The sequence below is a fragment of the Physella acuta genome, unplaced genomic scaffold (assembly GCF_028476545.2).
Source record: "Physella acuta isolate Inbredline_101_S28 unplaced genomic scaffold, ASM2847654v3 ptg000970l, whole genome shotgun sequence".
In the NCBI taxonomy this organism is placed as follows: Eukaryota; Metazoa; Mollusca; class Gastropoda; family Physidae; genus Physella; species Physella acuta.
The window spans coordinates 50,597-78,548 of record NW_026732487.1 but is presented as its reverse complement, the minus strand read 5'-3'; the positions used below and the strand labels follow the sequence as shown (position 1 = coordinate 78,548).

The following is a 27,952-nucleotide window of genomic DNA, read 5'->3' as shown; positions in this document are numbered from 1 at the left end:
GAGGGGAGAACGCACTGAAAATAGCAATCTTAAGACGGAGTTAGCACTGTTGCGGTAATTAAAAAAACAAGACTGATTGTGGATAGATAAATAAAATATGTAATGAATACAGTTTTTAGCCAATAAAAGTAACAACAAATGTGGGTAATGTTTTAGTCTATCACAAAAGCTTCATTAATTGCTTTCTGCTCTTTAGCTTGATCCATTTTCTCGTCTGACGCCGAAGAACCAATCGCTTTCTTTATACTCTCCATGATTTGTCGGTTATCGTCACATACAGTAAAAAGATTGTCAAGCCTAGCATTGGAATAAAATAATTATACATAATTATATATATATATATATATATATATATATATATATATATATATATATATATATATATATATATATATATATATATATATATATATATAAACACATGACCTTATTTTATTCATTACTACACATTTCCGTGATACTTTAGAATGTTGTTAAGAATATCCCTTGGAAGGTTTCTGCCATATGATTAAAGATCGCATGGACGGCGCCCCGCCTCTAGTGTACGGTTTGGCGCCCAGAGTACCGTAGAGGCTATCTTAGCACCTGTGGTCTCTCATCGGGCGTCCTGCCCGGGGTCAAGGGGACCTTATGCTAAGAACTTACGTGGACCTTATGCTAAGAACTTACAGGACTTTATGCTAAGAACTTACGTGGACTTTATGCTAAGAACTTACGTGGACTTTATGCTAAGAACTTACGTGGACTTTATGCTAAGAACTTACGTGGACTTTATGCTAAGAACTTACGTGGACCTTATGCTAAGAACTTACAGGACTTTATGCTAAGAACTTACGTGGACCTTATGCTAAGAACTTACTGGACTTTATGCTTAGAACTTACGTGGACTTTATGCTAAGAACTTACGTGGACCTTATGCTAAGAACTTACAGGACTTTATGCTTAGAACTTACGTGGACTTTATGCTAAGAACTTACGTGGACCTTATGCTAAGAACTTACAGGACTTTATGCTTAGAACTTACGTGGACTTTATGCTAAGAACTTACAGGACTTTATGCTAAGAACTTACGTGGACTTTATGCTTAGAACTTACGTGGACTTTATGCTAAGAACTTACGTGGACCTTATGCTAAGGACTTACCTGGACTTTATGCTAAGAACTTACGTGGACCTTATGCTAAGAACTTACAGGACTTTATGCTAAGAACTTACGTGGACCTTATGCTAAGAACTTACAGGACTTTATGCTTAGAACTTACGTGGACTTTATGCTAAGAACTTACGTGGACCTTATGCTAAGAACTTACAGGACTTTATGCTTAAAACTTACCTGGACTTTATGCTAAGAACTTACGTGGACTTTATGCTAAGAACTTACGTGGACCTTATGCTAAGAACTTACAGGACTTTATGCTAAGAACTTACGTGGACCTTATGCTAAGAACTTACAGGACTTTATGCTAAGAACTTACGTGGACTTTATGCTAAGAACTTACGTGGACTTTATGCTTAGAACTTACGTGGACTTTATGCTAAGAACTTACGTGGACCTTATGCTAAGAACTTACAGGACTTTATGCTTAGAACTTACGTGGACTTTATGCTAAGAACTTACGTGGACCTTATGCTAAGGACTTACCTGGACTTTATGCTAAGAACTTACGTGGACCTTATGCTAAGAACTTACAGGACTTTATGCTAAGAACTTACGTGGACCTTATGCTAAGAACTTACGTGGACTTTATGCTAAGGACTTACCTGGACTTTATGCTAAGAACTTACGTGGACCTTATGCTAAGAACTTACAGGACTTTATGCTAAGAACTTACGTGGACCTTATGCTAAGAACTTACAGGACTTTATGCTTAGAACTTACGTGGACTTAATGCTAAGAACTTACGTGGACTTTATGCTAAGGACTTACCAGGACTTTATGCTAAGAACTTACGTGGACTTTATGCTAAGAACTTACGTGGACCTTATGCTAAGAACTTACGTGGACTTTATGCTAAGAACTTACGTGGACTTTATGCTAAGGACTTACCAGGACTTTATGCTAAGAACTTACGTGGACTTTATGCTAAGAACTTACGTGGACTTTATGCTTAGAACTTACGTGGACTTTATGCTAAGAACTTACGTGGACTTTATGCTAAGGACTTACCAGGACTTTATGCTAAGAACTTACGTGGACTTTATGCTAAGAACTTAAGTGGACCTTATGCTAAGAACTTACAGGACTTTATGCTAAGAACTTACGTGGACTTTATGCTAAGAACTTCTTTTTTGATAGCGCTCTCCTCTGACTTCTGTCCCTCTTCTCTGGCGAGGGTTTTAACTCGTGTCGTCTTTTTGTCCAATGGGAAACAGACAAGCGATAAACGAATTAAACTTCCACCCACCCCGAATTATTGACATTTACAAACCCATCTCCTTAAATTACCCCTCCCTTTCCAGATAAGGTCCCTTTCCAGATGAAATATTCAGCCAATTAAACCCCACCCCCTCTGTTTACGATAGCTAGAGTAGGGACATTGCCCTATCAATAACAACATGCCCTTAAATAAATCATAAAATTAAATCGAATTGTCATGCAACTATTAGAGTCAATGTTGTATGGTTTACTAAATAACAGACTTGCAATAGAACGGAATGTCAAGCAACTATTAGAGTCAATGTTGTATGGTTTACTAAATAACAGACTTGCAATAGCACGGAATGTCATGCAACTATTAGAGTCAATGTTGTATGGTTTACTAAATAACAGACTTGCAATAGCACGGAATAGCAAGCGAGTATCCCAGAAGCTTTATTTGACAAGACGTCTGTATTCTTACCCCTCGGCTGGAGTATCCTGTCTTCTTTGGGTAGTTTTTGAAATCGTCTTTAAGTTGGGAGAGGAATGGAGCAATGCCCTCCACCACTATGTGAAAGTTGACCTGTTCATAACAATAGAAATCTTGCTCACATTCTGTCAGAGCTACAGCAAAATCAAAACCCACGGGTCAGGTACCACCCACAGGGCAAGGACCTAGTCCCACCCACAGGGCAAGGACCTAGTCCCACCTACAGGGCAAGGACCTAGTCCCACCCACAGGACAAGGACCTAGTCCCACCCACAGGGCAAGGACCTAGTCCCACCCTCAAAGCCAGGATCTCTCAAACACTGAGCAAGGACGACCCACCCGCTGAGTGGACCTATCGTCACACCCCCCCCCCCCACTACCAACCGACGACGACAACAACGTCCCCAGATGGGTTCACCTGTGTCGCTAGCCTCTGTTGTTTGGCGTCTCGCTGTACTGATGCGATGTCCCCGACAGCTAACCCGATCTGAGGAGAAATGAATCGTTGCTTCAACACCAGCTCATACAATAGTGGACGTGGGACATACACCAACAGGCTGACCATCAACACACCAACAGGCTGACCATCAACACACCAACAGGCTGACCATCAACACACCAACAGGCTGACCATCAACACACCAACAGGCTGACCATCAACACACCAACAGGCTGACCATCAACACACCAACAGGCTGACCATCAACACACCAACAGGCTGACCATCAACACACCAACAGGCTGACCATCAACACACCAACAGGCTGACCATCAACACTTCAACATGCAGACCAACCAACACACCAACAGACTGACCACCCCACACACCAAGACACTACCCACCCCACACACCAACAGACTGACCACCCCACACACCAAGAGACTGCCCACCCCACACACCAAGAGACTGCCCACCCCACACACCAAGAGACTGCCCACCCCACACACCAAGAGACTGCCCACCCCACACACCAAGAGACTGCCCACCCCACACACCAACAGACTGACCACCCCACACACAAAGAGACTGATTACCCCACACACCAAGAGACTGCCCACCCCACACACCAAGAGACTACCCACCCCACACACCAAGAGACTACCCACCCCACACACCAAGAGACTGCCCACCCCACACACCAAGAGACTGACCACCCCACACACTAACAAACTGCCCACCACACACACCAAGAGACTGCCCACCCCACACACCAAGAGACTGCCCACCCCACACACCAACAGACTGCCCACCCCACACACCAACAGACTGACCACCCCACACATCAAGAGACTGCCCACCCCACACACCAAGAGACTGTCCACCCCACACACCAAGAGACTGCCCACCCACACACCAAGAGACTGCATTCCCCACACACCAACAGACTGCCCACCCACAACTTACTAAAAGATTAACAAGCAACAACGGCATGAAGAAGAGAAACAGGGCGAGAAAGAAGAAGGTGAGGTGACTGAAATGGAGAGTTTCGGGGTCGTTGTCAAGGTACACAGTGTTGACCGTCAACAGGTACTCGATCTCAAAGGTAAGGATGAACGTTCGATACAGCGACATGAACGGGGTACTGTGGGCTTTCGAGGGCTGGAACAACAAGATGATTGGCTTGAAAATATCATGGGGACATACACACAATGATAGGGATGCATTTCTTAATACATTTCTACAATACTATATTAAACGTGTGTATCTAATGTTACCTCTTCTTGCAAGAGCACATAATATAAACGTGTGTATCTAATGTTACCTCTTCTTGCAAGAGCATATTTTATAAACGTGTGTATCTAATGTTACCTCTTCTTGCAAGAGCATATTATATAAACGTGTGTATCTAATGTTACCTCTTCCTGCATGAGCACATAAAAGGCGAGACCAAACGCTGTGACCAGGATGACGAAAATGAGGAACACCTGCATTAATGTTTTCATAATGGCAAGGAACATGATGATGTAGATACCAACGTAGTCAAACCTAGAGGGGTCAAAACAAGAATTTTTACATAGATACGAACTTAGTCGAACCTAGAGGGGTCAAAAACAACAATTTTTACTTAGATACGACTTGTTTACATCACCAACCTTTTCTCCTGATTTAAGAAAGATACAAATTCTAAATTGTCTGCAGAACATATGCGAGTGGCTGAATTAAACTGCTAAACCAGAGGAAGAACCCACCTCTGTATCTGAACTAGACAGTTAAACCAGGCAAGAACCCACCTCTTTATCTAAACTAGACAGTTCAACCAGAGGAAGAACCCACCTCTGTATCTGAGCTAAGTTAAACCAGAGGAAGAACCCACCTCTGTATCTGAACTAAGTTAAACCAGAGGAAGAACCCACCTCTGTATCTGAACTAAGTTAAACCAGAGGAAGAACCCACCTCTGTATCTGAACTAAGTTAAACCAGAGGAAGAACCCACCTCTGTATCTGAACTAAGTTAAACCAGAGGAAGAACCCACCTCTGTATCTGAACTAAGTTAAACCAGAGGAAGAACCCACCTCTGTATCTGAACTAGACAGTTAAACCAGGCAAGGAACACTGCAATAGCTCCACATTCCCACTGTAGATGCGTTGAGTAGCCGAAGATGAAGGGGATGGCGAAGATCAGTGACGAAATATATGTTGCATCTTCCAGAATATTCCTCATATCTAAGAAATAATACTTTATCTAGAGAAAAAAAAATCATGTATGTATTAATCCTGAAGTTCCCACACTCGAGTTTAACTAGTCCTCATATATAATTTATAACAATATGACCTAACAAATATGAAGTATCTACAAGACCTTACATGAAGGTCCATATAATAAAATAAACAGAGCTCCTCCGTTATTTGACCCCCACATATGAAGTAATTGTGATCAGCTTCTTAGTCTTATATCCAACGTGACAATTCTTACACATGAACTAGTCTATACAACTAAACCTGCTTACATTTTGAAAAAGTTGAAACATTTCTTTACATAGATGAAAGCCACAGAAAAAAACAATCATCCAAAGTACGATGAGGTCCGTGGTGGCGAACTGAATCAAAAAACAAAAGAGCCATTTTACTTCACGACACATTTCAAGGGGGGGGGGGGGTGAGGAGAAGGGGGCATCATATATGAGATTCGTCACTGCGGCAGAAATACCTTATTTCTACCGGCTTCCGGCGGAAACCAGGTGTCAGTAATTTCCCAGATTTTTCTCTGCGGAACGCGGATACTGGCCAGACGATCTGTGAAGTTGGGGTCGGTGGAGAAGTCGTCGAAGTTGCGCAGGTCCCATGAGGACACGCCGCCCAACTCCACCTTCTCGTAGTGCAAGAGGCTGCGTTTGGTGACGATGAAGTAGGTCAGGCTGACCAGATACAGCGAGTACATGACTAGGTCACACACGGTGATGATCCGTCCGTACTTTCTCCTGACGACAAAACAAGCAAGTTGTAGACATAACATAACAGCTTGTCGCAACTCAAAATATCAAACGAAAACGCTTAACTTTTGTACATTCTTTATATTCCACTTATCAAATATTTTACAAAAAGTAAAGGACAGTTTTCCGTTGTGTTGATGTTTTGTTTAAAAAATTTTTTAATGATTTTTAAGTGGACAAACTGCCATTCTGCCTTTTAGCCTACATTCAACACGGTGAACCTATTTGACCAATCAACACGGTGAACCTATTTGACCAATCAACACGGTGAACCTATTTGACCAATCAACACGGTGAACCTATTTGACCAATCAACACGGTGAACCTATTTGACCAATCAACACGGTGAACCTATTTGACCAATCAACACGGTGAACCTATTTGACCACGGATGTACATTACCATTTGACCCACAAGAAGGTCACGGTCAGTGGGTGAGCCATACAGTCCACACGCTTGTAGTCCATCATGACCTGTGGAGCATAGAGGAACATGGACCTATAGAACATACAGAAACATTAGAACATAGAGGAACATGACCTATAGAACATACAGAAACATTAGAACATAGAGGAACATGACCTATAGAACATACAGAAACATTAGAACATAGAGGAACATGACCTATAGAACATACAGAAACATTAGAACATAGAGGAACATGACCTATAGAACATACAGAAACATTAGAACATAGAGGAACATGACCTATAGAACATACAGAAACATTAGAACATAGAGGAACATGACCTATAGAACATACAGAAACATTAGAACATAGAGGAACATGACCTATAGAACATACAGAAACATTAGAACATAGAGGAACATGACCTATAGAACATACAGAAACATTAGAACATAGAGGAACATGACCTATAGAACATACAGAAACATTAGAACATAGAGGAACATGACCTATAGAACATACAGAAACATTAGAACATAGAGGAACATGACCTATAGAACATACAGAAACATTAGAACATAGAGGAACATGACCTATAGAACATACAGAAACATTAGAACATAGAGGAACATGACCTATAGAACATACAGAAACATTAGAACATAGAGGAACATGACCTATAGAACATACAGAAAAATGACCTATAGAACATACAGAAACATGACCTATAGAACATACAGAAACATGACCTATAGAACATACAGAAACATGACCTATAGAACATACAGAAACATGACCTATAGAACATACAGAAACATGACCTATAGAACATACAGAAAAATGGACCTATAGTCCAGAATCAAAGAGACAAAAATTCAACAAACACAGTTGATACAGTAATAGAAAGTCTCTAGATTTCGACCAATACGATAAACAGGAAGTATACCAAATTCTCTTGCACGAGAGATTTATCTAAAAAATGCCAGAAACTGTCTAAGAAGTTTAGCCTTATTTCAGCTCATTTACTGCATTTGCCATACAAGGATTCAAATACCATTCGGCTGACGACGTTAATTCGTTCGCTAACCGAAACGTTCGAAAACCGAAACGTTCGCTAATCGAAACGTTCGCTAATCGAAACGTTCGCTAACCGAAACGTTCGCTAACCGAAACGTTAGCTAATCGAAACGTTCGCTAATCGAAACGTTCGCTAAACGAAACGTTCGCTAACCGAAACGTTCTCTAACCGAAACGTTCGCTAACCGAAACGCTCGTGACAGAAACGCGAATTCTGCCGCATGATTTGCACCGATGAGTGTACCCAACGATATCAGGGAAGGCGTACGTGCTACATGGAGAGAGAGTGGCGGGGGGGGGGGGTCCGAACTAGGGACTCTGGTATTTATCATTTGGTTACACTACTAGGCCAAGCCGTCCCAACTGTATACGTGAAAATCTAAATACTACTAAAACTCAAGTTTGTTTACATGTTTGAATATTTATTTGTTTTTTTTTTTTTTGTCTGATTGACTACTGGAGAAAATCTGCTCTATGTGTAGGCCTGTAAAATAGTATGTAGGTAGAGAAAATTTTTTCTTTTCAGACAGACTGTTAATCACAAATTTATTTAAAGACGTTAATTAATTTATTGATTTATTCATTGGTAGATTAACCACATGAATCATAATACATATTTTTAGTCCTTAAATATTTGATATAAATCTTTGTGATTTATCTATCTAGATCTATCTAGCTAGAATAGGTCTAATGATTAGATCTAGATCTAGATCTAGCAAGAGTTACGCAAAAACTAGACTCAAGACTTAAAAGCAAACGAGTCGTAGAATCTAGATCTAGATAATTCTATCTAGATCTAGATAATTTCAGACCATCATTATTTTATATAAATCTTTGTTTGTTTAGCTATGTAATTGGCTAATTTAAGATAAAATTTAATTTGAAAGTTACTACCACTAGACTTAGATCTATATCTATGCGCGTAAATCAAGTTGCATAAGGAGACTCAAAGTATTAAACTATACTATAAAAAAACATTTATGACGTCACGCGTTAAATAGCTAAGTTGTTGGTGTAATCGGCTTTCATGCGGGTGGCACAGGTTCTAGACCAATACGTCAATGTTAATTTTTTTTTCAATTTTTTTTTATTTTTTAGATGTGAATGATAAAGTTGCCTATCTGAACTTGGCGGGATACAGGGCAGGTGAAGTAGAGTTCATCTGTTTCTTTGTCCTAAGCATATGAAGGGATAGTGTGGTCAGAGACATGCTCGACTGGAATCGTTTTTTTAAACGATAAAAACATGTTGTCTGAGATTGGCGGGACACTGGGCAGGTGAAGTAGAGTTGAGTAGGTCACCTGTGACGTCAGTATATGAAGGGATAGTCCGAAATCGGTGTTTTCGGTGTTTTTAAAAGATAAAAAACATCTTTTTGAATGCGGGGGTCTGGTTTTTTGTGACGATAAGTGACAGACGTGATGTTTTTTTTATGGATGACCCCCGAAACTCACAGTTATCCAAGGGATGACGGGTAGTCTAGTATTTGTTTAAAATTTGTCTGTGTTTTCGTGGTTGAAACGACTGCCACGTTCAAAGCAAAATAACAGCGGTATCAAGGTGTAACAGTTACTTGTAAAGGTAGAAGGGACATAACATTTACCTTCAAAGGTAGCAGTGACGTATTCGCAAACTTGTTCTGCATTGCAAAGTCTTTGAATGAGTCGGGTAAATGGAGATATCGAAAGTTGAAATGTTCCTAAAACACAAAAAACAGATGTTAAAACGGTTCAAGGACATTACACCTGGTCAATTATAGACATTTTATAGCTCCACTTCCTCACCCCCCCCCCCATTCCACTATATGAATTCTACAATTCTAGATATAAAACCCCAGGTTTTGCCTTGACCCCGACCCGTGTTGTAGACTTACGTAATACTCTTCACTCTCCTCGTCATTTTCGGAGTAAATCACACACCGGTCCAGAACATGCTAGAACAAATTGTTATGGTTCATGTGGGAAAAACGCAACAAAATAATGAAAGAAACATGACACTTATTGCAATCGTCACTTAGCATTACAATACATTAGTTATGACAGATGTGTGACAGTTGTGTGACACATGTGTGAGAGTGACAGATGAGACTATGATAGCTCTCTGACAGTCACAGATCTACGGCTTGCAGATTGTGACAGTGGAAGATTCGAACAGTAGTGGATCTGACACTGTGACAGATATGACCCTGACAGATGTGACACTGACATATGTGACACTGACAGATGTGAAACTGACAGATGTGACACGTGACAGATTCTACCTGGCAGATGTGACACGTGACAGATGTGACCTGACAGATGTGACACTGACATGTGACACTAACATGTGACACTAACAGATGTGACAGTGACAGATGTGACACTGACAGATGTGACACTGACAGATGTGACACTGACAGATTTGACCCTGACAGATGTGACGCTGACATGTGACACCGACATATGTGACACTGACAGATGTGACACTGACAGATGTGACACTGACAGATGTGACCCTGAAAGACGTGACACTGACAGATGTGACACGTGACACTGATAGATGTGACACTGACATATTTGACCCTGACAGATGTGACACTGACATATGTGACACTTACAGATGTGAAACTGACAGATGTGACACTGACAGATGTTACACTGACAGATTTGACCCTGACAGATTTGACCCTGACAGGTGTGACACGGACAGATGTGACACTGACATGTGACACTGACAGGTGTGACACTAACATATGTGACACTGACAGATGTGACACTAACAGATGTGACACTGCCAGATGTGACACTGACAGGTGTGACACGAGACACTGACAGATGTGACACGGACAGATGTGAATGTGGCAACATGTATGACATGACCAGCTCACCACGAACACCGAAGGCAGCTGTTGAATCAAGCCGAGAATGGGAAGACCAAACTTTTTAGACGTCCTCTGTAGACACTCTTCCCACCTGCCACAAGAGGGAAGCATTAGATAACATCATCTTCCCACACTACTTCACCCTCAGGTGTAGTACAAACAAGACAAGAGTCAACTGCCGTGCGTGTTTGCAGTCATGTTAATGCGTGTTTGTAGTCTTGTTAGTGTGTGTTTGTAGTCATGTTAGTGTGTGTTTGTAGTCATGTTACTGTGTGTTTGTAGTCATGTTAGTGTGTGTTTGTAGTCATGTTAGTGTGTGGAATGGAGTGGCACCCGTGTTGTTGGATCAGCCTCTAAAAATGATTGTGTTCATTGTTTCATTCAGGCTTAAGCAAAAATCTACTACAATCAGCCTCAAGTAAAAAAGGATTGTGTTACGTGTTTCAATCAGTTTCAAACAATTATGATTGTGTCACCTGGTACAATCAGCTTCAAACAACCATGATTGTGTCACCTGTTACAATCAGCCTCAAACAATCATGATTGTGTCACCTGTTATGATTGATTACCACCTCCGCCACTGCCAGGTGACAGTTGGAGATGACCTCGTCAAGAAACGTCAGGCCGTACATGTTCTCCGTGATGGCCGCTTTGGCCGTCAGAAGGACATCGACCACCGTGGCATGGTTCATGCTGGCCGCTAGGTGGAGGGCTGTGTTCTGGGGAAACAAAGGTTACACACACACACATATATATATATATATATATATATATATATATATATATATATATATATATATATATATATATATATATATATATATATATATATATACATATATATATATATATATATATGTATACATATATATATACATGTATATATATGTATGTATATGTATATATGTATGTGTATATGTATATGTATATGTATATGTATATGTATATGTATATGTATATGTATATGTATATGTATATGTATATGTATATGTATATGTACAGGTTAGAGAATAAGAAGAAGAACTGACCCCCTCGTTGTTGGCTGAGTCCAGCAGATAGCCGTGCACGGCGAGTATCCTCGAGACACAGGACCGGTGTCCCTTCATGGCGGCTAGGTGGAGGGGCGTGTTGTCTTTGTTGTCTCTAGTGGGAGGGGGGGGGAGAGAAATGAATTTAACGTTGGTGAACTAACGGTTGAACAGGGGGTGGCGACGTCATGGTGTAACAGTTGTGATGTCATAATTTTAACAGAGTGGAATTAATGCAGCAGTTCCCAAACTTTTCGTCATTGTGACCTTATAAATAACCAAAATATATCGGTGCCTTTTTTTACCCCTCTGATCTCATACATTATTTCCCTTTACCCAAATGTTTATTAGTATTGCAATAACCATGGTTAGGTGGTAGAGCGTACAGCTTCTAACCCTAAAGTGTCGAGCAGGGATCCTTGACTCCCTTAGCTCTAATCTAGTTTGGAAACTGCTGAATGCATGATTCTTATGGGTGATTTAGTTGTTTAATAGTCTGAAACATCCGTATGGAATTATTTAGGGTCTCCAAAATAAGTTTTATACAGTTCAACATGGATATTATACAGTTCAACATGGATATTATACAGTTCAACATGGATGTTATACAGTTCAACATGGATGTTATACAGTTCAATGTGGATGTCATACAGTTCAACATGGATGTTATACAGTTCAACATGGATGTTATACAGTTCAACATGGATGTTATACAGTTCAATGTGGATGTTATACAGTTCAACATGGATATTAGACAGTTCAACATGGATGTTATACAGTTCAACATGGATGTTATACAATTCAACATGGATGTTATACAGTTCAATGTGGATGTTATACAGTTCAATGTGGATGTTATACAGTTCAACATGGATGTTATACAGTTCAACATGGATGTTATACAGTTCAACATGGATGTTATACAGTTCAATGTGGATGTTATACAGTTCAACATGGATGTTATACAGTTCAATGTGGATGTTATACAGTTCAACATGTATGTTATACAGTTCAACGTGGATGTTATACAGTTCAACATGTATGTTATACAGTTCAACGTGGATGTTATACAGTTCAACATGGATGTTATACAGTTCAACATGGATGTTATACAGTTCAACATGGATGTTATACAGTTCAACATGGATGTTATACAGTTTAACATGGATATTATACAGTTCAACATGTATGTTATACAGCTCAGCTGTTGATGTAAACAAATGAGATGTTGATGTAAACAAATGAGATGTTGATGTAAACAAATGAGATGTTGATGTAAACAAATGAGATGTTGATGTAAACAAATGAGATGTTGATGTAAACAAATGAGATGTACTTTGTGACGAGGACGCCATTCTGTATGAGGAAGTTGAGGATCCGTAGGTGACCCTCCTGGGCGGCGTAGTGTAGGGCGGTCATGCCAGCCAGGTCGGTGTCGTTCTTCAAGACGGCACCGTTGGCACTCTGGAGCAGAATTTGACAGGTGAATGGTCGATCGAACCTGTAGTGGGGATTATAGCAGGTGATAGGTCGGTCAAGTGTGGATTATAGCAGGTGATAGGTCGGTATAGTGTGGATTATAACAGGTGATAGGTCGGTCAAGTGTGGATTATAACAGGATTATAACAGGTAAAAGGTCGGTCAAGTGTGGATTATAGCAGGTGATAGGTCGGTAAAAGGTGGATTATAGCAGGTGATAGGTCGGTCAAGTGTGGATTATAGCAGGTGATAGGTCGGTAAAAGGTGGATTATAGCAGGTGGTAGGTCGGTCAAGTGTGGATTATAGCAGGTGATAGGTCGGTAAAAGGTGGATTATAGCAGGTGGTAGGTCGGTCAAGTGTGGATTATAGCAGGGTATAGAAGCATGTAATGTAAGGTTAACATCAAGGTTTTGGACTTCACTAGGTATGGTAAACATGCGGGTGTGCTGACGTCACTAGGTAAGGTTAACATGCGGGTAAGCTGACGTCACTAGGTAAGGTTAACATGCGGGTAAGCTGACGTCACTAGGTAAGGTTAACATGCGGGTGTGCTGACGTCACTAGGTAAGCTTAACATCAAGGTGTTTTGACGTCACTAGGTAAGGTTAACATGCGGGTGTGCCGACGTCACTAGGTAAGGTTAACATCAAGGTGTTCTGGCGTCTCTAGGTAAGGTTAACATGCGGGTGTTCTGACGTCACTAGGTAAGGTTAACATCAAGGTGTGCTGGCGTCTCTAGGTAAGGTTAACATCAAGGTGTGCTGGCGTCTCTAGGTAAGGTTAACATGCGGGTGTTCTGACGTCACTAGGTAAGGTTAGCATTCAGGTGTGCTGACGTCACTAGGTAAGGTTAAAACTCGGGTGTGCTGACGTCACTAGGTAAGGTTAACACGCGGGTGTGCTGACGTCACTAGGTAAGGTTAACATCAAGGTGTGCTGACGTCACTAGGTAAGGTTAACATGCAGGTGTGTTGACGTCACTAGGTAAGGTTAACATGCGGGTGTGCTAACTTCACTAGGTAAGGTTAACATCAAGGTGTGCTGGCGTCTCTAGGTAAGGTTAACATGCGGGTGTTCTGACGTCACTATGTAAGGTTAACATCAAGGTGTGCTGGCGTCTCTAGGTAAGGTTAACATGCGGGTGTGCTGACGTCACTAGGTAAGGTTAACACGCGGGTGTGCTGACGTCACTAGGTAAGGTTAACACGCGGGTGTGCTGACGTCACTAGGTAAGGTTAACACGCGGGTGTGCTGACGTCACTAGGTAAGGTTAACACGCGGGTGTGCTGACGTCACTAGGTAAGGTTAACACGCGGGTGTGCTGACGTCACTAGGTAAGGTTAACATGCAGGTGTGCTGACGTCACTAGGTAAGGTTAACACGCGGGTGTGCTGACGTGACTAGGTAAGGTTAACACGCGGGTGTGCTGACGTGACTAGTACTCACTTGGCCGCCAGGTGGAAGGCCGTCTGACGGTACCTGTTCCTGTGAGTGACCGAGGCCCCCAGTGAGATGATGTTCTTGACCACCAACTGCAGCCCCTCCTCTGCGGCGTAGTGTAGGGGCGTGTAGCCCGCTATGTCCTTCTCGTTACATCTGGCACTGATGTTCTTGATGTACTGGCGAGTGTACAGGTGGCGTTACAGTCAAGGAACAGGGTGGATATTACAAGGGAACAGGGTGGACATTATAGTGAGGGAACAGGGTGGACATTACAAGGGAACAGGGTGGATATTACAAGGGAACAGGGTGGACATTACAGGGGAACAGGGTGGACATTACAGGGGAACAGGGTGAACATTACAAGGGAACAGGGTGGACATTACAAGGGAACAGGGTGGACATTACAAGGGAACAGGGTGGACATTACAAGGGAATAGGGTGGATATTACAAGGGAATAGGGTGGATATTACAAGGGAATAGGGTGGATATTACAAGGGAATAGGGTGGATATTACAAGGGAATAGGGTGGATATTATAGTGAGGGAACAGATTGGACATTTCAAGGGAACAGGGTGGACATTACAAGGGAATAGAGTGGACATTATAAGGGAACAGGGTGAACATTATAGTAAGGGAACAGGGTGGACATTACAGTAAGGGAACAGAGTGGACATTTCAAGGGAAAAGGGTGGACATTATAGTAAGGGATCAGGGTGGACATTTCAAGGGAAAAGGGTGGACATTACAAGGGAAAAGGGTGGACATTATAGTGAGGGAACAGGGTGGACATTACAAGGGAACAAGGTGGACATTACAAGGGAACAGGGTGGACATTATAAGGGAACAGGGTGGACATTATAAGGGAACAGGGTGGACATTACAAGGGAACAAGGTGGACATTATAAGGGAACAGGGTGGACATTACAAGGCAACAGGGTGGACTGTGGACATTACAAGGGAACACAATAAACGTCAGACTAATGGAACACAATATAAGTTCCAATAGGGGAGAGAACGAACCTTGAGGGCTTTGAACGTCTCATTCAATTCCATGCCGTTGATGACAGCTAGGTGCAAGAAGTTCCTCTTGGAGGAGTTGGTCAGGGAGGTGTCGGCGCCGTAGCTGAGGAGGACGTTCAGGGCCGCCCATGAACTATTGGTGGCGGCCGCCAACAGAGGCGTCAGCTTCATGGAGTCAAACGCGTTCATGTCTGATGGCTAGGGGGGGGGGGGGGCAGTTGAAACAGTTCACAAAGGGAATCTATTGTCGACTATACACTAACTAGCATCAAATCCCGTATATATATATATATATATATATATATATATATATATATATATATATATATATATATATATATATATATATATATATATATATATATGTATATATATATATATATATATATGTATGTATATATATATATATATATATATATATATATATATATATATATATATATATATATATATATATATATATATATATATAAAGAAAGAGAGAGAGAGAGATCATCTGTAAGAAAAACGAGTGTATAATTATGTTTGCTTAAATGGGCAATAAATGCAGCTTTACCAAGTCGATCAAGTATTTGGTGACGCTGGCGTGGTTAAAAATGGCCGCCCAGTGAAGTGGTGTGCGTCCCTGGACGTCTACGGAGTCCGCAGCGAACAGGGTCGATTTCCTGTTGAGGTTGTTCATGGCCTGTAGCATTTCCAGGCTGCCCTGGATAGCGGCGTAGTGGACAGCGGTCAACCCATCGTCCTGCAGTACAAGATTGTTTTAATGCTCAGGTGGAAATATTTCATATCACGCAAACTTTTTAAAAAAAGGAATAAGTTGTAATTTTATAAACTGCTCAACGCGGAGTAAAATTATAATTTTCAATGTCAATTATAAAACATGTAATTAATTGTCTAATTTCTAATCGATCGGAAAACTAAATATTTCTTCCATCCAGCAACAACAAAAGGTGGCTAAAACAATGTATCTGACCTGTTTGCAGCTAGGATCTGCGCCATACTTTAAAAACTGTTTGAGAACCTATGGAAAATCGGAAAACGCAAATTAGAGAGGCAAATGATTGAGGTAGACAACAAAACATTGAACAATACATCGCTCTAACTGAGAAGATTAACACAAAACATTGAACAATACATCGCTCTAACTGAGAAGATTAACACAAAAGATTCAATAATACATCGCTCTAACTGAGAAGTATAACACAAAACATTGAACAATACATCGCTCTAACTGAGAAGATTAACACAAAACATTGAAGAATACATCGCTCTAACTGAGAAGATTAACACAAAACGATAAACTCAACTGCCCACTAAAGAGCACACTGACCTCTCTACGACCAACTTACTGCATAACTACAATGACCACTGGACAACCACAGCAACCACTGAACGACCACTGAACGACCACTGAACGACCACTGAACGACCACAGTGTCCACTGGATGACCACTGGACAACCACAGGACGACACAGTGACCACTGGACAACCACAGGACGACACAGCGACCACTGGACAACCACAGGACGACACAGTGACCAATGAACGACCACAGTGACCACTGGACAACCACAGGACGACACAGTGACCAATGGACAACCACAGGACGACACAGTGACCACTGGACAACCACAGGACGACACAGTGACCAATGGACAACCACAGGACGACACAGTGACTACTGGACAACCACAGGACGACACAGCGACCACTGGACAATGACCAACCTCTACGTTACCACCGCCGACTGCTGAGTGTATGGGTCGCTGATTCTCTCGGTCTTTAACGTCCAGCAGAAGTAAGGGGGTGATGGCACAAAACATGGGTGCTACAAGAGAGATGGCACAAAACAAGAGAGATGTTAACACATGGGAGCTACAAGAGAGATGTTAACACATGGGTGCTACAAGAGAGATGTTAACACATGGCTGCTACAAGAGAGATGTTAACATATGGGTGCTACAAGAGAGATGTTAACACATGGGTGCTACAAGAGAGATGTTAACACATGGGTGCTAAAAGAGAGATGTTATCACATGGGTGCTAAAGGAGAGATGTTAACACATGGGTGCTACAAGAGAGATGTTAATACATGGGTGCTACAAGCGAGATGTTAACACATGGGTGCTACAAGAGAGATGTTAACACATGGGTGCTAAAAGAGAGATGTTAACACATGGGTGCTACAAGAGAGATGTTAATACATGGGTGCTAAAGGAGAGATGTTAACACATGGGTGCTACAAGAGAGATGTTAACACATGGGTGCTAAAGGAGAGATGTTAACACATGGGTGCTAAAGGAGAGATGTTAACACATGGGTGCTACAAGAGAGATGTTAACACATGGGTGCTACAAGAGAGATGTTAACACATGGGTGCTACAAGAGAGATGTTAACACATGGGTGCTACAAGAGAGATGTTAACACATGGGTGCTAAAGGAGAGATGTTAACACATGGGTGCTACAAGAGAGATGTTAACACATGGGTGCTACAAGAGAGATGTTAACACATGGGTGCTACAAGAGAGATGTTAACACATGGGTGCTACAAGAGAGATGTTAACACATGGGTGCTACAAGAGAGATGTTAACACATGGGTGCTACAAGAGAGATGTTAACACATGGGTGCTACAAGCGAGATGTTAACACATGGGTGCTACAAGAGAGATGTTAACACATGGGTGCTAAAGGAGAGATGTTAACACATGGGTGCTACAAGAGAGATGTTAACACATGGGTGCTACAAGAGAGATGTTAACACATGGGTGCTACAAGAGAGATGTTAACACATGGGTGCTACAAGAGAGATGTTAAAACATGGGTGCTACAAGAGAGATGTTAACACATGGGTGCTACAAGAGAGATGTTAACACATGGGTGCTACAAGAGATGTTAACACATGGGTGCTACAAGAGAGATGTTAACACATGGGTGCTACAAGAGAGATGTTATAAAACATGGGTGCTACAAGAGAGATGTTAACACATGGGTGCTAAAGGAGAGATGTTAACACATGGGTGCTACAAGAGAGATGTTATAAAACATGGGTGCTACAAGAGAGATGTTAACATATGGGTGCTACAAGAGAGATGTTAACACATGGGTGCTACAAGAGAGATGTTAACACATGGGTGCTACAAGTGAGATGTTAACACATGGGTGCTACAAGAGAGATGTTAACACATGGGTGCTACAAGAGAGATGTTAACACATGGGTGCTACAAGAGAGATGTTATAAAACATGGGTGCTACAAGAGAGATGTTAACACATGGGTGCTAAAGTAGAGATGTTAACACATGGGTGCTACAAGAGAGATGTTAACACATGGGTGCTACAAGAGAGATGTTAACACATGGGTGCTACAAGAGAGATGTTAAAACATGGGTGCTACAAGAGAGATGTGAACACATGGGTGCTAAAGGAGAGATGTTAACACATGGGTGCTACAAGAGAGATGTTAGCACATGGGTGCTACAAGAGAGATGTTATAAAACATGGGTGCTACAAGAGAGATGTTAACACATGGGTGCTACAAGAGAGATGTTAACACATGGGTGCTACAAGAGAGATGTTAACACATGGGTGCTACAAGAGAGATGTTAACACATGGGTGCTACAAGAGAGATGTTAACACATGGGTGCTACAAGAGAGATGTTAACATATGGGTGCTACAGGAGAGATGTTAACACATGGGTGCTACAAGAGAGATGTTAACACATGGGTGCTACAAGAGAGATGTTAACACATGGGTGCTACAAGAGATGTAATAATACATGGGTGCTACAAGAGAGATGTTAACACATGGGTGCTACAAGAGAGATGTTAACATATGGGTGCTACAAGAGAGATGTTAACACATGGGTGCTACAAGAGAGATGTTAACACATGGGTGCTACAAGAGAGATGTTAACATATGGGTGCTTCAAGAGAGATGTTAACACATGGGTGCTACAAGAGAGATGTTAACACATGGGTTCTACAAGATAGATTTTAACACATGGGTGCTACAAGATAGATGTTAACACATGGGTGCTACAAGAGAGATGTCAACACATGGGTGCTACAAGAGAGATGTTAACACATGGGTGCTACAAGAGAGATGTTAACACATATGTGCTACAAGAGAGATGTTAACACATGGGTGCTACAAGAGATGTAATAATACATGGGTGCTACAAGAGAGATGTTAACACATGGGTGCTACAAGAGAGATGTTAACACATGGGTGCTACAAGAGAGATGTTAACACATGGGTGCTACAAGAGAGATGTTAACACATGGGTGCTACAAGAGAGATGTTAACACATGGGTGCTAAAGGAGAGATGTTATAAAACATGGGTGCTACAAGAGAGATGTTAACACATGGGTGCTAAAGGAGAGATGTTAACACATGGGTGCTACAAGAGAGATGTTAACACATATGTGCTACAAGAGAGATGCTAACACATGGGTGCTACAAGAGAGATGTTAACACATGGGTGCTAAAGGAGAGATGTTAACACATGGGTGCTAAAGGAGAGATGTTAACACATGGGTGCTACAAGAGAGATGTTAACACATGGGTGCTACAAGAGAGATGTTAACACATGGGTGCTAAAGGAGAGATGTTAACACATGGGTGCTAAAGGAGAGATGTTAACACATGGGTGCTACAAGAGAGATGTTAACACATGGGTGCTAAAGGAGAGATGTTAACACATGGGTGCTACAAGAGATGTAATAATACATGGGTGCTACAAGAGAGATGTTAACACATGGGTGCTACAAGAGAGATGTTAACACATGGGTGCTACAAGAGAGATGTTAACATATGGGTGCTACAAGAGAGATGTTAACACATGGGTGCTACAAGAGAGATGTTAACACATGGGTGCTACAAGAGAGATGTTAACATATGGGTGCTACAAGAGAGATGTTAACACATGGGTGCTACAAGAGAGATGTTATAAAACATGGGTGCTACAAGAGAGATGTTAACACATGGGTGCTACAAGAGAGATGTTAACACATGGGTGCTACAAGAGAGATGTTAACACATGGGTGCTACAAGAGAGATGTTAACATATGGGTGCTTGAAGAGAGATGTTAATACATGGGTGCTACAAGAGAGATGTTAACACATGGGTGCTACAAGAGATATATTATAATACACCAAACTGAAAATGCACAATTGTTGTAGGGGCTGGGGTGCCACCCAACCTGGAGCAACAACTTTCTCTGTACGACACACGGAACACAAATCATGAACTGTCCTAACTTCTCTACCAAACAAGCCCTTGACCTAGACCTTGATTACACATAGAACGACCCTGACCTTCTCTGAGGATGGTGAGCACAGCATCGAGAGATCCGCACTTGGCTGCCATATGGAGCGGTGTTGAGCCGTTATGACAGGTCATTGTGATGTCCGCCCCCTTCTCCAGCTGAAAAACTTGACACTATTACATCTCAGCCACGTGGCTAAACGAGCTACATAATTTAACTTAGATCCTATTGAATTGAGACACCTAACCCCAGCGTATTTGCATTTTATTTCAACATTTTTTGGCGTTTTTATTTTAATGGTGTATTGTTTTGTTTGTTGTTCACTTACAGATTTTGGATATCAAGTTCGAATCGTATTTTTCCCATAGCTGATTATAATTCATAATTATAAATAAAATCTTTCACTTCTCACTCTGTTCAATGACTACCACGCCAACGTAATAAGTGTTTCTTCCAGACTTTTTTTCTCCGGAGGAGAGAGGCGGGGGCTAAAATTTTCGGGGGGGGGGTGGACACTTGTAAAAGTATATATTTTATATATAGATCCTATCTCGTTCGGATGGAGAGGATGGGGGTGGATATGAGATACATGGAAGAAACTCTGGACGTAATCTTATCGTGAAGTTAATGTGCCAACCTTCTACCTTTAGAAGCATGGACGTATCGAACCAATCTTCCTCCTTAAGACTCCGATTATGGTAACGTAACAGGATTCGACATCTCAATCCTCCCGTAACTTATCCACATCTCAAATCTCAAGTAACGTATCCACATCTCAACCCTCACGTAACTTATCCACATCTCAAATCTCAAGTAACTTATCAACATCTCAAATCTCACGTAACTTATCCACATCCCAACCCTCCCGTAACTTATCCACATCTCAAATCTCACGTAACTTATCCACATCTCAACCCTCACGTAACTTATCCACATCTCAACACTCACATAACTTATCCACATCTCAACACTCACGTAACTTATCCACATCTCAACACTCACGTAACTTATCCACATCTCAACACTCACGTAACTTATCCACATCTCAACACTCACGTAACTTATCCACATCTCAACCCTCCCGTAACTTATCCACATCCCTCAAGTATCAACTTACAAGAATGGAGACCGAGTTGCCGTTGTTAGAGACGGCGGCGTAATGAAGGGGTGTGAATGCCGACTCTCCACGGATGTTGGGGTCTAGACCATTGTCCAGCAACTTCTGTTGTGGAAAATAAATTATTTCATTCCTAGGGGCTGCATCACGTCTGTGAATATATTGTCTGAGCCTTTTTGTAAAATAAACATACACATACATACATACTAACAAGTTCGCCCACATCAGCGCAACAACAAGCAACCAACAACTACCCTACAACAACTGCCATACAACAACAACTACCATATAACAACTACCCTACAACAGCCTCCATACAACAACTATCATACAACAACTACGCTACAACAACTACCCTACAACAACTACCCTACAACAACTACGCTACAACAACTACCCTACAACAACTACCATACAACAACTACCATACAACAACTACCCTACAACAACTACCATACAACAACAACAACTACCCTACAACTACCCTACAACAACTACCCTACAACAACAACAACTACCCTACAACAACTACCCTACAACAACTACCCTACAACAACAACAACTACCATACAACAACTACCCTACAACAACTACCCTACAACAACTACCCTACAACAACTACCATACAACAACTACCCTACAACAACTACCCTACAACAACTACCCTACAACAACAACAACTACCCTACAACTACCCTACAACAACAACAACTACCCTACAACAACTACCATACAAAACTACCCTACAACAAGTCCAACTACCCTACAACAACTACCCTACAACAACTACCCTACAACTACCCTACAACAACTACCATACAACAAGTCCAACTACCCTACAACAACTACCCTACAACAACTACCATACAACAACAACAACTACCCTACAACTACCCTACAACAACTACCCTACAACAACTACCCTATAACAACTACACTACAACAACTACCATACAACTTCCATATAACAACTACCCTACAACAACTACCCTATAACAACTACCCTACAACAACTACCCTACAACAACTACCCTACAACAACTACCCTACAACAACTACCCTACAACAACTACCCTACAACTACCCTACAACAACTACCATACAACAAGTCCAACTACCCTACAACAACTACCCTACAACAACTACCCTACAACAACTACCCTACAACAACTACCCTACAACAACTACCCTACAACAACTACCCTACAACAAGTCCAACTACCCTACAACAACTACCCTACAACAACTACCCTACAACAACTACCCTACAACAACTACCCTACAACAACTACCCTACAACAACTACCCTACAACAACTACCCTACAACAACTACCCTACAACAACTACCCTACAACAACTACCCTACAACAACTACCCTACAACAACTACCCTACAACAACTACCCTACAACAACTACCCTACAACAACTACCCTACAACAACTACCATACAACAACTTCCCTACAACAACAACAACTACCCTACAACAACTACCCTACAACAACTACCCTACAACAACTACCCTACAACAACTACCCTACAACAACTACCATACAACAACTACCATACAACAACTACCATACAACAACTTCCCTACAACAACAACAACTACCCTACAACAACTACCATACAACAACTACCATACAACAACTTCCCTACAACAACAACAACTACCCTACAACAACTACCATACAACAACTACCCTACAACAACAACAACTACCCTACAACAACTACCATACAACAACTACCATACAACAACTACCATACAACAACTTCCCTACAACAACAACAACTACCCTACAACAACTACCATACAACAACTACCCTACAACAACAACAACTACCATACAACAACTACCCTACAACAACTACCCTACAACAACTACCCTACAACAACTACCCTACAACAACTACCATACAACAACTACCCTACAACAAGTACCCTACAACAACTACCATACAACAACAACAACTACCCTACAACTACCCTACAACAACTACAATACAACAACAACAACTACCCTACAACTACCCTACAACAACTACCTTACAACTACCCTACAACTACCCTACAACAACTACCCTACAACTACCCTACAACAACTACCTTACAACTACCCTACAACAACTACCCTACAACAACTACCCTACAACAACTAGCAACCAACAACTACCCTACAACAACTACCCTACAACAACTACCCTCAACAACTACCCTACAACAACTACCCTACAACAACTACCCTACAACAACTACCCTACAACAACTACCCTACAACAACTACCCTACAACAACTACCCTACAACAACTACCCTACAACAACTACCCTACAACTACCCTACAACAACTACCCTACAACAACTACCCTACAACTACCCTACAACAACTACCCTACAACAACTACCCTACAACAACTACCCTACAACAACTACCCTACAACAACTACCCTACAACAACTACCCTACAACAACTACCCTACAACAACTACCCTACAACAACTACCCTACAACAACTACCATACAACAACTACCCTACAACAACTACCCTACAACAACTAACCTACAACAACTACCATACAACAACTACCCTACAACAACTACCATACAACAACTACCCTACAACAACTACCATACAACTACCCTACAACAACTACCCTACAACTACCCTACAACAACAACAACTACCCTACAACAACTACCCTACAACAACTACCCTACAACAACTACCCTACAACAACTACCATACAACAACTACCCTACAACAACTACCCTACAACAACAACAACTACCCTAAAACAACTACCCTACAACAACTACCCTACAAAAACTACCATACAACAACTACGCTACAACAACTACCCTACAACAACTACCCTACAACAACTACCCTACAACAACTACCCTACAACAACTACCCTACAACAACTACCATACAACAACTACCCTACAACAACTACCCTACAACAACTACCCTACAACAACTACCCTACAACAACTACCCTACAACAACTACCCTACAACAACTACCCTACAACAACTACCATACAACAACTACCCTACAACAACTACCATACAACTACCCTACAACAACTACCCTACAACTACCCTACAACAACAACAACTACCCTACAACAACTACCCTACAACAACTACCCTACAACAACTACCCTACAACAACTACCCTACAACTACAATACAACAACTACCCTAAACAACTACCCTACAACAACTACCCTACAACAACTACCCTACAACAACTACCCTACAACAACTACCCTACAACAACTACCCTACAACAACTAGCCTACAACAACTAGCCTACAACAACTACCCTACAACAACTACCCTACAACAACTACCCTACAACAACTACCCTACAACAACTACCCTACAACAACTACCCTACAACAACTACCCTACAACAACTACCCTACAACAACTACCCTACAACAACTACCCTACAACAACTACCCTACAACAACTACCCTACAACAACTACCCTACAACAACTACCCTACAACAACTACCCTACAACAACTACCCTACAACAACTACCCTACAACAACTACCCTACAACAACTACCCTACAACAACTACCATACAACAACTACCATACAACAACAACAACTACCCTACAACAACTACCCTACAACAACTACCCTACAACAACTACCCTACAACAACTACCCTACAACAACTACCATACAACAACTAGCAACCAACAGTCCCATCAGCTGACCCTCAGGATAGTGGGATTGCCCACGTAGGCGGCCACGTGCAGGGCGGTCATCTCGGAGTCATCCTTGATGTTGACGTAGGCCTTGTAGTCCAGGAGCAGCTGGACAATGTCCTCAAAGCCCAGGGCTACGGCCAGATGGAGCGGGGTGTTGCGGTGACTGTCTACAGCATTTAGCTCCCCTTGTCCTGAAGTTTGAAAAAACTTAACTGGCTGAATATATTTTAATAACAGTAGTGTCTTAAATGAATAGGAAAACATAGAACAGATTTGCTGATTTTAGAAATAGCTTGGTACGTTTCATTTATTTTTTTTGGAGCTCGTTTGTAGTTTTACTTTCTCGTATATACGTAGTATAGAGAAAGTATTGTAATCGTGCAAAAAAAAAATCGAGATTTTTACAAATCTCGACGTTTTACACCTCACTGAATCGGAAAAACATAATTTTGCAATCTTGTCCGTATGTCTGTGTGTGTGTGTGTGTCTGTGTGTCTGTCTGTGTGTAAACACGATTACTTGAGTACCGTTACAGCTAGGTTGATGAAATTTCATATATAAGTATTATATCAAAATCGTAGATCCGTATCAACTTTTGAGCGATTTCCGATAACCGGAAGTGGTACTTTTTCTACTTTGAATTTTTCAAAAGCCTATAACTTGAGTACTAATTCAGATAGATAAATGAAATTTCACATGTAAGTAAAAGATCTAATTCTCTACCTTCTATCAAATTTTGAGTAATTTCCGTTGACCGGAAGTACTAATTTACGCTATTTCCGATTTCTCAAAAAACGCATATAAATTTATAAAGTACTAATAATACTGCGCACTATTACGCACATTTGGTTTTGGTGCTCGCTTGGTGCGCAATTTTTTTTCTACTAGATTTTATTCTATTTTTAAAAGTTTAAGTAAACAAAAATCATGTCTATATTCCGAGTTGACATCCCACGTAGTGTTATATTAGAATATTCGAGAAAGTTTAGGAGAGATCACTCCCGGTTTATTTTAAACTATTGTTATATTCTTCAAATTAAATAATTTAATGTATTTATTTTTATTACTTCAAGCTATCTGTCGTCCTCTTGATTTACACAGTTCCTAAAGGCAAACTTTCTAAAGTTTCTCTATCACTGCCGCGACACACACTTTTTGACCATTGGCTTTTATACATTTCTCAAAACGTGCCGACAATCGCCTAGCATCCCCCTTCCTTGCCACTCCGCCCACCTCTGCCTATTGAATCACATTAAACTGTCCCCCCCCCCCCCCAAACAACTTACCGAAGATGGTTTCGAGGATTCTCTTGACGATGCTGCAGCGGTTGTAGTTGACGGCGACGTGGATGAGGTGGTTGCCCGACTGGTCGATCAGCAGGGCGTTCATCGGGTCGTCGGAGAAGATGAGCACCAGCTTGTGTTCCACGCCCTTCGCTGTCAGCTGCCGGAGGTTAACGCAGGTAAATACAGGTGTATACAGGTAAATACAGGTAAATACAGGTACATGTATATACAGGTTAATACAAGTAAATACAAGTGAATACAGGTAAATACAGGTAAATACAGGTAAATACAGATAAATACAGGTAAATACAGGTATATACAGGTAAATACAGGTAAATACAGTTAAATACAGGTATATACAGGTAAATACAGTTAAATACAGGTAAATACATGTACTGGTATATACAGGTATATACAGGTTAATACAAGTAAATACTGGTTAATACGGGTAAATACAGGTATATACAGGTTAATACAGGTACGGGTATATACAGGTATATACAGGTTAATACAAGTAAATACAGGTAAATACAGATATATACAGGTAAATACAGGTACAGGTATATACAGGTATACATAGGTTAATACAAGTAAATACAGGTAAATACGGGGGAAATATAGGTAAATACAGGTATATACAGGTTAATACAAGTAAATACAGGTAAATACAAGAAAATATGGTAAATACATGTAAATATGGTAAATACATGTAAATATGGTAAATACATGTAAAAATTGTAAATACATGTAAATATACGTAAAAAAGGTAAAAATAAATATAGGTATATTCAGGTACATGCAGGTAAATACTATACATACACACATCATTTCATTTTACTCAAAGCTAGGGTAAAGTCCGTCAGCCACAGATTCAAAGTCATGTGACTTCAAAATTGCAAGTGTATGACTTCAATGTTGAATGGATGGAACTTAAACTTA

The 27,952-nt window shown here is 41.1% G+C and overlaps 1 protein-coding gene across 1 annotated transcript; it reads right to left on the bottom strand.

The window, feature by feature from the left end:
* Positions 1-124: 124 nt before the first annotated feature.
* LOC131954070 (transient receptor potential cation channel subfamily A member 1) lies at positions 125-27,137 on the bottom strand. Its single transcript, XM_059317575.1, has 25 exons — positions 27,014-27,137; positions 25,734-25,918; positions 21,993-22,097; positions 20,925-21,033; positions 17,332-17,432; positions 16,577-16,624; positions 16,157-16,345; positions 15,601-15,798; positions 14,583-14,755; positions 12,992-13,156; positions 11,656-11,770; positions 11,180-11,346; positions 10,634-10,718; positions 9,641-9,700; positions 9,371-9,466; positions 6,684-6,754; positions 5,999-6,269; positions 5,799-5,888; positions 5,364-5,533; positions 4,706-4,835; positions 4,254-4,448; positions 3,267-3,335; positions 2,840-2,941; positions 2,262-2,350; positions 125-297 (listed from the first exon to the last, which is right to left on the bottom strand). Exons 1-25 carry the CDS (start codon positions 27,114-27,116, stop codon positions 153-155), a joined length of 3,231 nt encoding a protein of 1,076 aa, XP_059173558.1. The 5' UTR covers positions 27,117-27,137; the 3' UTR covers positions 125-152.
* Between the last annotated feature and the right edge of the window lie 815 nt (positions 27,138-27,952).